This window comes from Cynocephalus volans, chromosome 16 (genome assembly GCF_027409185.1).
Source record: "Cynocephalus volans isolate mCynVol1 chromosome 16, mCynVol1.pri, whole genome shotgun sequence".
Lineage (NCBI taxonomy): Eukaryota > Metazoa > Chordata > Mammalia > Dermoptera > Cynocephalidae > Cynocephalus > Cynocephalus volans.
In genome coordinates, this window is record NC_084475.1 from 63,064,810 (window position 1) to 63,075,792 (window position 10,983).

Genomic DNA, 10,983 nt, shown 5'->3' on the forward strand with positions numbered 1-10,983 from the left:
TGGGGATCTCGCAGATGCTGCTGGCCTGGCTGAGATGGGCGACTCTGAGCCTTAGCCGCTAGGTTCTCTGAAGAGCTTGCTTTGTGCATGTGTCTTAAATAGGGAACACACTAGTTTCCATTTTTTGGATGCCCGTGTCTTCCTTTCTACTTCTGTTTTTGCTTTCTTTATGCACTCTCTACATACTTTGAGAGCAGCGTTTCTCCACCTTTTTCTTTTCTCTTTTATTTCTTTCATGGTGGCCTGCTCATCCCTTTCCTCCAGAGCCTGGTTAAATTGTTTTTTCCGAATTGACCCTCCTGTGATAAGCTACAAAGGCGGGGGTATATCGTGCAATTATTTACGGACCGTATCTGTAGCTCAGGTTTATACGTAGAAAAGAAAGTGTGAAGTTAACTTTTTGCATTCAATGCATGTTTAAGAAGGTCTCTATAAAAATTTTAAGCCAAGACTTAAGTTTCAAAGTTATTGATTTGACTTGGCTTTATAAGTTTATTTGCTGAGCTCCTTTTTGTGTCATCTATTGACTTATATAAATTGTAATGAGTCAAATTTCACATGCAAATTCATGTTACAAAAATACACAATACCAATGTAATGACATACTTAAATATCTTTCAAAACTGCTAAAAATTATCTATCAATTCAATTATTTTCTTCCCATTAATTTCTAGTGTACCTAACTTTAAATTTTGTTCCATACGATAGAATACATTGTCACTGTGCCACCTCCCGGATGTTCCCCCAGGTGCGGTCAACTTTTATTTCTTTTTAGCACTCGACTTCATTATTGATGTGGCGAATAACTTTAGCAGAGCCACATAATAAAGCACAAATTCTTTGCATTTAATTCTCAAAGCCATTAACTCATTCAGTAGCACTCAGGAGCAAACCTCAGCTCCATCCACGAGACAGCCAAAGGCAGTCCATATGTATTCGTGTGGAGGCCACATCTCGAGACATGATTTTGAGATCAAGCGATCGTCTATTCACCGTAGGCTTGTATTGCTCATGCTGCATATGCTCTGTGGATCTTCCGAGAACTCAATGTCAGTGCTTCTTGATACACAAGAAAACCCGAGGGAAATAAAAATTAGTAATAAGGGACAGGTTTTCTTAGATTTGGGCTTTGGAGAACCACAAATTATTGTAATGACTAAGATTTGTTAACACCTCTAGGAACTAATTTTCACACTTTTGGGAGCAATACCATCCCAAGAAGAATGCACGATGGAGAGAACATCAATTTTATTTAAAAAGAAAATTTTGTTTTGCACCGAAGTTCAAATTTCCAACCAAACATCAGTCGGAGATTCCAATTCTAATGGAATCTTATTAAACCAAAGGAAGCCATCTTTGTCATAAATGGCAACAATGGGATGTAGGTGTGATGAAAATAAATGGCTGTTCAATTGTTGTGTACCGCTGGCGAGACACCAGAGATCTTTCTTTCCCATTTCCTTTTACATAGAAAGGAAAGTTGCTGCATTTTCCCTCCCAAGGAATGGGAATACCAAGAAAGCCAATATATGTACCTCAGTGTGATCAAACGTCACAAGGAAAGCAATATCCCACTGCAAAGGACACGACGAAGGATAATTTAGCTAAATTGAGCCCAGCCAAGGGGCAGATGAGGGGATGCGGCAGGGCAGAAGAAAAGTGGTGGAAGGGACGCAGGTCAAAGGTAGCAAACGGGCATGGGCTCCAGGGAAAGCAATCACTGCTGGTCCAGGGGTTGGTTTCAGCTTTGCTGGATCCAGCTTTCAAGAGAGTCAAGGGAGACACAACAACCACAAGAGTTTACACACAGAAAAGGCAAACTTGTGAGAGTGCAATATGCTCTCTGGATAACGGGGAAGCGAGAAATGCATCCCTTGTTTTCTCCTTGTGGATAAATGGACTCAGAAGTTGACTCATCGTCTTGTCATGTCTCCAGCAAGAAGCAAGGGAATTCACAATTTCAAAGGACACCCCTTCTTTACACATGGCTATATTATTTCTCCTAGCTGTCAGAGATGATGTCTTTATTACACTGAACCTTCGAATGAACTTCGTCCTAAGAATATAGGTCGCCATGAGTCCGTAAGTTACTCTTGGCCAGAGGAGTCGTCTTATGCGGTCTTGTTTCCTGGGCATCTTAGCCTAGTTCCTATCATTTCCGGAGCTCAGTCAATATTTATGAAAGGAATAATCATTATAATAACAGTGGAAAGAATAATACCAATACATACTGGAGACATGAATTGGGAAGACAATAGATCTAAAGAATTTGTAAGCTCTTCCCGCTTCATGCAGGGAAATTGTAATGGAAGATTTTGTGACGATTTAAAAAACAAAACACAAACACTTGATTGTAGAGATGCTTTCTTCCCATTTGTAGTTTTAATATTTAGAACCTCAGGATGTGCCACAGGGCCTGGTTGCAAATGGAAGACCCACCTTCCACTTTTACTTCAGTGCCCCTCAAGGAAGCGCAACGCCTTGCCTGATCGCACATTCCTTGTCTTTTCCGATAATACGGAGACGATGTGAATGTTACAATGTGTTTGGGGACCTTGTCCCTATACACTTGTCTGTTTTTCAATTTTGGCCTGTGCCTTTGGGAATCACTTAACTCTTCCCAAGATTCAGTCAGTGTCGCTGTGAACTTTAATGAATGACATCCGTGTCGTTTTCCCTGAGTCTAAATTGTGGAATCAGCGTTGGCATCAGATTTTGAAATAAACTGTGCCTAGCAAGAATGCCAGTTAATTTTCTCTTACAAATACTGTTAGTACACACAGTGTGAAAATAAAGAGTGGTCTTATTCAAAGAACATATATTCTCTTCTCACTAATCCCCCAGTCGGACTCTCTTTCCCCTCTCCTTTGCACTTAGGTATCCGACGAGCATGAATCCAGGCTGAGTAAATACGGGTGGAAGTGATGTTCACCCTGTGCAGCATGGGTCCTTCAAAGCATCCTACAAGTGATCCACCATATAATTTTTTCCATATCGACTGAGCACAGTAGCCTCAAGCGTCGCAAACCTGTTTGAACTTATATGTTGATGATGGCAAAGCTGCAAAATAGTAGGTTGTGAGGTCCCTGAAACCCCGCTCAGAGGAGGCCAACACTGAGCTCTTCTATAAAGGAAAGATAAGTTTGTATTATCATCTAACTACTGGTGGTTTTCTTTTGTTCTGTTACAGGAGCGAGCATCAACTTGACTGACAAATGCCCTTCACCAAATTCTAGACTGAAGAACCATGTCTGTAAACAATTAAACTTCCAACTTCGGAAACAACAAGCACCACTCAAGAATTGAAACAGATAATGAAAATTATAAATCATGACAGTATTTATTTAGGACAAGACACCATGTTATTCTCTCTAATCATTCTACTGTAAATTCACGATGTAGAACGTATGTTTTACATAATCCCATGATTTAGGATTCAGATGTTTTTCAGCTGGTGCAAATGTGTGAGTTTAGCTTGCTTTGGGGGGCCTGGTAAACAATCGTGTAATTGGTTAGGGAGGGTCCTGAGTATAACTTCTACGTCATTTCCTGACGTTGCTCTGAAGGCGGTGAATGAGGACTAAGCGCACCTCAATTTCCACTCTGACCACCTCCCAGGCACAGGGGCTGTATTTCTTTTCCCTCAGATAACCAATCATTTCTTGGAAATACTTCCGAACGTCATTTCCCAAATCAGGACAAGAGAGAGTTTCTCCATTTGTCATCTGCACTTGTCGCAGGCTCTTCTCAAGGCTGAAGAGTAGTTTATCGAGGAGGATCGCATCCCAAGCAGCATGGCTGTTCTCTCTTTTGAGGAGGCTGAGGATCTGCTGGAGCATCTGACCACGGAAACAGGTGGCATGTGTCTTCTGGATTGGGGTGATATTTTCTCCTGTCCAAGGAAAATTGAAGTTCTTCCTGTCCTTGAAGCATGAGTGAGATGGGATCTTTTTCATCCGTCTCACTAGCATGATGGCTTGCCGGTTTTCCAGGCCATGGCTGGAAGGCATGCCCCAGACAGATGAGCAGGCAGGGACGGAGCAGAGCACCACTCCCGCCATGAGCAGGCAGATGTGGACCATTGAGAATTTCAGTGATTCTCGAGGCGGCCGCGAGAGGGCGCGCGAACGGCCTTTTCTGAGCCTCCGATTCCGGAAACGCGGACGGACTCGGCCGCTATTGGTTTCAGAGGGTGCCACAGCCCGAGAGAGCAGACGTCGCCGCTTGTCGCGCCGAACCGGTGCTGCTTAAATAGTGTGGAGAACATTTTCCTCCGATGGCTGCGGAGAGAGCTCCGCCGCGGCTTGGCGCGACCCAGTTTTCTTCGGTGAGGGCCGTGAGTGTCTGAGCTGCTCCCTGTGCTCGGGGCTTTCTTTCGCGTAGAAGCCGCAGCGAGACTGAGTTTGACGGGGAAACCCATTGAGTCGGGACCCGAGGGCTCGCGACCGCACGGGCTGTGATGGTCACAGATTCCGCAGGAGTGGGGGACGCGAGGCCGGGACAGCCTGGGAAAGGGGAGCCGGGTAGACAGCGGGTCCGGGAGCAGCCCTAGTGCGGGAGCCTCGGGCGAGTGAGCGGGGACGACGGCGGTGATACCGCCGGGACCGTGACTGGGGCCGGGACCGGGGCCGGGGCCGGGGCCGGGCCGGGCCGGGCCGGGAACAGGGACGGAGCCGGGGCCGGGGCCGGGGCCGGGACCGGGGTCGGGGCCGGGGCCGGGGCTGGGGCCGGGAACAGGGATGGAGTCGGGGCCGGGGCCGGGGCCGGGGCCGGGGCCGGGAGGAGGGACGTGCGCCCCCCTGTGGGGTCGTCGGAGTTTTCAGTGGCCCATGTTTCTGAGTCAGGACGTTCAAGTCTTTGAAAAAAGGAATCTAGGCAAATTAAAGCGGCATTATTTGATTTAGATCGTTTTTATGTAATTTTACTTTCCTAGCATTAAAGGAGGGAAACTCCACGATATTTGCAAGGTGCTACTTTACTTTTCAACGGACAGAACTGCCATGTTTAGGTTTCTTGTGATTCAGGATTAATCTTCGATCATTGCTCTTTCACCTGAGGTTGCTGAAACTTCTTTCGCAGAACGCCACCGTGACTTGTGTTGCTAGGAAGAAAAAGGAGCAGTGTCGTGTAGGAGCAGTTGAGGGCATTTAGCCGGTCAGAACCTTCAACGCTCTTGGGTGAGAGTGGCATAGAGTGAGTGCAATTTGCCACACTTGATGACCATGCAATTGCCACAGTCTCCCTTCTCCCTGGTGAGACTCTGAGGGATTTGCAAGTGCACGGTCATTTCTGGTCTTTACTTAAAATTGTATGACTTTGTTTCTCCTGGATAGTTTTTCACTAATTTTCATTTTTCATACGGCATGGAAATATCATTTGTGTCGATTCCTTAGATTGCGGCCTCCTTAAATTTTTGGCTTGAGGAAAGTACTCCCTAATTCCAGCCCAGGAAACAGCTTTTGAATTAGTATTGTGATTATCCGTGGTTGAAAATCAAGGAATGTCCACTCACCCTCCCTTCAAAAAAAGCCCCAATACAAATAACTTATATATTTAAATGCATTTTATATATGCTTAAAATTATATATATTTTATATGCATAGGTAATTATATGTCAATGTAAATACTTTGTTTATATTATATGTAAAGATAATTATACATACAGTATTACATATTATCTAATATTTATATATTTATAATGTTGGATTATATATGTATATACAGTTAGATTCATAGGTATACTTATGTTTACATATATTTACATATATATTATTTTAGAATAAGAAGAAAATAGATATACTACATGTATTTTTATACAATATATATACTCCGTATATTTTTAAACCTTTTTTCTGTCCTTTCCAATTTTCTTTTTTTAGATCCCTGCTTCAAAATATATCACCAAACGTGGGTGAAACTGACTGACTGTGAAGGACAGATTAGTATTTCGTTTGTAAACTGTTCACAGAGCAGCCATTTTCTGTCACTCGACTTCCTGCCACACCGGTTCCCCGGAAGGTGCTTCAAGGGTGCTGGGCAGTTTCTCTTCTGCACCAGGCACTGCTCTAACACTGGCAGCCTGGGCTCTGCTCCTGCACAGGCCTGCAGACGGTCCCCCTCGTGGAGTTTCCATTTGAGAGGCACCAATGTGACTGGCCCTGAGCGTGTCAAGGGAGCTGCACTGAAAGCTTCTCTTGGCTTGACTCGGTTGAATGCAGACTCTACAGAGGATTACGATATTTGTTATATCAATACTCACGGTAACTATTGTTTACTATGTTCAGATTCTCAGCAAGTAACTTGCAAGTTTATGTGATTTAATCTCTCCAATTTCCACTGGAAAACTAGTACTGACAACTACTAAAGTTTTCTCACAGTTTCCCTGTCTCAGTTATAACTGGATCCACATTGCCAAGCATGTTATCACTCATGTATATGCAGTCAACACATTACTGGTGACAGACGAAGAGAACTAATGAATTAATGCCTCAGCTCTATGCTGCTATTATCTATCGATTATGTCGGAAAATATGAGCTATGGCTCCTGTGAAGAAAGGTGGAAGACATCAAATCTAGTGAATGAGTCCTTTAATAGGGAAATGCAGACAGAGGAGGCAACTTGTATTTCAGTGCAATCGAAGAAATTTAATAATGCTGTACAGGATCAAATCTCTAAGTGCTAGAATTTGAAAAGAGACATATATTGAGACGTATTTATTTCAACATTGGTTCTCATTTGTATGAATATTTCCTACTGGATTGAGATTTCTTTCATTTTTGATGAACGTGTTGAACTTCCAGTGTAATAACACGAGCGCAGTGTTGAAGTCATGACATTATCTGAGGCTCGTAAATGGAAGACAAAGTGAAAGGAAGTGGAAACAAAACTGGGACAAGCCCAAAAGCTGCAAACCCTGGGCTCGCCGTGTCAGACTCTCACATGCAAGAAGGTGCTGATAGCAGCTGGGTCGATGCCCGACACCTCCATCCCCCCAGTGGCCGCGCTACCTCCTCCCTGGTGCATTGGCCCATTTTGTGTTGCTCTAAGAGAATATCTGAGACTAGGTAATTTGGAAAGAACAGAGGTTTGTTTGTCTTATGATTCTGGGACAGCTGATTCTGGCATGGACCTCAGGCTTCCTCTACTCATGGTGGAAAACGGCAGGCACTGGCGGGTACAAGCAGATCACATGGTGAGAGGAAGCAAGAGAGGCAGGGAGGAGATGCCAGGGTCTTTTATACAACCAGCTCTCCAGGGAACTAATAGAGCAAGATTTCACTAGGGCCCCACTTCCCCCAGGGAGAACATGAATCCATTCATGAGGGATCCGCCCCCCATGACTCAGCTTCCAGCACTGCCACATTGAGGACCAGATTTCCGCATGAGTTTCGGTGGGGACCACACATCCAAATTCTATCACCTGGTGACACTGAAGATGATGTGCTCCAGTTCTCTCTGCACCGTTCGCTGTGACCTGACCCAGGTCCGTGACCTGCCAAGGCAGGAGACCGACCTCCACAGTTCTGCACCCAGGTGGGAGAATCTTCCTTTTTTCCCATCCGAAGGAGGAGAACGTATTCAGTTCCCCTGGAGCAGCAGGATGGTGGCAAATTCCAAAAGGCTCAAGCCACCTCTGTTCCCCATGAGATTATCCAACAGATCTCCAACTTCCCCCGCACGAGGGCTGAAATTCCTCACTGGACTCGATGACTCACTAGAGTCTCTGGAGCCCTGTGTGGTGCAGGAGATGGAAGAGACCCTGGGCAGGAGGAGGAAAACATACATTCCGATTTTAAATAGCCTTTCTCGATCATTTTCATGTTTGCTTTTTACTCCTTTGTAAATATCAGGTCTGATTGGTTAATTGTTCCAGAGCCAGTACACGTGCCTCGAAGAAGAGTTCCTCCCAACAGAGCCAGCATCACCTTGGCCAGATTCTCCTTCACGGGGTGGTTGCATAATGAGAGTGCACTTTGGTCATTCTTTCTAGACAGGAAACTTTTCCTCACTTGCTCATGTAGTAACTGTCGGTTTAGTTAACACTAGACGCCACTTGTGCACATTGCGTGTCCGCTTGACTGGGTGCACACACTGCGGGAGAGCGCGGGGTGCCGACAGCATGTGAGTGAGCGAGGTGCACTGCCAGACCCTGCGCGTGGGGAGGAAGAGCGCTCACCGGACTCCTGCCCGGACCGTGAACATGACAGCTCAGTCTTGGTTCTGCAATTCTCTCAACTATGCATAAAGTCGTTAAATCCCGGATAGCAAACATGATGTGGCTCCAGAGAGTTTTTGGGCAAAGTGACAGTACAGACTTAACTAGAACAATTTTCTTTTACAGTAAATATAACAATATCCTTTAATGGATGAATGAATAAGGAAACTGTGACATATACATTTAAATACACCCCCCCCCTCCCCACAACACAGAGCATGGAATACTACTCTGCCACAAAAAAGAATGACATACTCCCATTTGCAACAACATGGATGAGCCTGGAGAAATTTATGTTGAGTGAAATAAGCAAAGCACAGAGGTATAAATATCACATGTGCTCACTTATGTAAGGAGCTGTGAGAGAAAGAAGGAAGGAAAGAAAGTCCATAGCAGTGTGTTGGACTTGCAGAGGGACAGAGCATTCCATGGGCTACAAAGTGGAGTAAGGGGGTTGAGGGAGGGAGAGGGAGTTCGGGCATTATCGGGTGGGGGACACAGGGTACAAATGCAATTTGTGGTAATGGGCGTGCTGCCAGTAGGAATCTGGCCCTCACATCATGGGCACAAGGGCTGACAATCAGCTTTCTATCTCATGAATATTCATAAACAATATTCTCTCTCTCTCTCTCTGTGTGTGTGTTTGTGTGTCTGTATATATGTATATATAAAAAATGTCTTCTAACCATGAAAAAAGTATGTATTGCAAAATGGGAAAAACTATACACACAAAAAACCCCGCATTCTTTTCCAGATTTCTTCGAATTTCTGTCTTTCCCTCAGGGTCACTAACTTCTTTTCTCTCATTTCACTTCTACCGACTCCAGTATGGTTTCTGCTTATTCGTTCTACAAACCAAATGTCACTAAGGTTGCCAGTACGGTCTATTTTCCAATGTAGTGGGCAGTTTGAGTTCACACCTTCTGTGGAATCTACTGATTCCTCTTCTCAGCACATTTATTGTTTAGAAAAGACATTTATCGTCTTTGTCTCCAAAGGGTGAGTCTTTATAATGGATGGCTATTCCATCTTCTTCATCTGTGGCTCTTCTGTCCACTTCCTTTAAAGTTTGAAGGTCCTTAGAATCCAGACAATGTCTGTTTCTCCCTCTGTCATCTCTTCCCACATGACCAACTTCATTTCTGCACTTTCAGTTGCCATTATGATCCTCCAGGCATTGAATTCCTTGCCAATTGCAAATTCCTGTGTCCAACTAGTGCTGGACATTTGCACTTACATGTCTAGCAATTTGTGGGGCGTATCGGTAATTTTATTTCTATTTCCTGACATGCTTCCATCTACCTTCTGCAGAGAGAATTTTATTGGTTGTTTCATTTTCTCATTATACTGTTTCACATAACTGATATTAAGTATGAGTGTGTTTCTTTTGAGCTCTCTTTCCCTCCAAGAATCAAAGATAGAAGAGAGCATGTTCACATCCGTATTCTGAGGGGAACAAACAACCTCTTTTAGGTGAAGTTCATTTTTACCGATAGCTCGAATACACTAATGTTGAGGAGATGAATTGTACCATCTGTCTTTACGTCAGGTTGTAGAGACAGGCTTGGACTTTCTTTTTAAAGAATAAACAAATACAAGCATTTTTCTATAGTAAAAATTTAATGCAGAAAGCAATATAATAGTTTCACAAAATACAAAGAATATATTTTGTTCTATGAAGCACAGTATAAAGGCGTATTGACAAAAACAATTTCAATCTTGTCAACAGTTAGATAAATAAACATTTAAATAAATAAATAGATAGATACATTTGCACGGTCGTCTGTAAGTACCAGTCCCTGCAGGGTTGAACATGACGCTGCTGAACACCCTGAAGGCATCTGACAAACTTGAGGCACTTCATGTCATGATTGTAGCAGAAGTGACAGTCTTGGCGACCGGAGAGCTCAGGAAAGTGCGATAGTGTGTACTCGTCCATGAGAGTCGTTTCCACGTCGGACCAGGTCTCATTGCCTCCTCCCTAATCTTCCCCGCATGTTTATTGATGAAGAGAAGGATCTCACGATTTCTGCTCTCACGACCTCCCAGGCGCAAGGGCTGTGCCTCTTCTCTTTCAGGTAGAGACTGATTCTTTGGAAGTATTTCCTCACGGCCAGTGCGAAGTCCTCGTTCACCAGGGGAGTCTCTTCCACCCCCACCTCCGGCATCAGACAGGCTTCCAGGTCGTCCAGCTGCTGATAGAGTCCAGTGCAGAGTTTGTCCAAGAGGCTCTCATCCCAAGCAGCCGATGAGCCCTCTGTGCAGAAGAGGTTGAAGCTCTGCTGGGTCATCTCATGGAGGACAGAGATGGCTCGGGCCTTCTGCAGCTGGTGGCCATCCAAGTCTTCCTGGGGGAATCCGAAGTCATTTCTGTCCTTCAGGCAGGACAGAGGGGAGATTCTCCTCATTCGTCCCAGGAGTATCAAGGCCCTCCTGGTCCCCAGGCTGTGGGCCTGAGGCAGATCACAGCCCAGAGAGCAGGTCGCCTGGCAGCTGAGCACCAGCAGGGCCATCAGTAAAGGAAAGGGCAAGGCCATTGGGGATCTCGCAGATGCTGCTGGCCTGGCTGAGATGGGCGACTCTGAGCCTTAGCCGCTAGGTTCTCTGAAGAGCTTGCTTTGTGCATGTGTCTTAAATAGGGAACACACTAGTTTCCATTTTTTGGATGCCCGTGTCTTCCTTTCTACTTCTGTTTTTGCTTTCTTTATGCACTCTCTACATACTTTGAGAGCAGCGTTTCTCCACCTTTTTCTTTTCTCTTTTATTT

At 44.8% G+C, this 10,983-nt stretch overlaps 1 protein-coding gene across 1 annotated transcript; it reads right to left on the reverse strand.

Moving 5' to 3' along the window:
• Positions 1-10,183: 10,183 nt before the first annotated feature.
• On the reverse strand, positions 10,184-10,753 carry LOC134365011 (interferon alpha-4-like). Its single transcript, XM_063081233.1, has one exon. The coding sequence runs from the start codon at positions 10,751-10,753 to the stop codon at positions 10,184-10,186; it is 570 nt and encodes a 189-aa protein (XP_062937303.1).
• Between the last annotated feature and the right edge of the window lie 230 nt (positions 10,754-10,983).

Bases quoted from the DNA above. Each gene is read 5' to 3' on its own strand.
- LOC134365011 (XM_063081233.1), bottom strand. From the start codon at position 10,753: ATGGCCTTGCCCTTTCCTTTACTGATGGCCCTGCTGGTGCTCAGCTGC.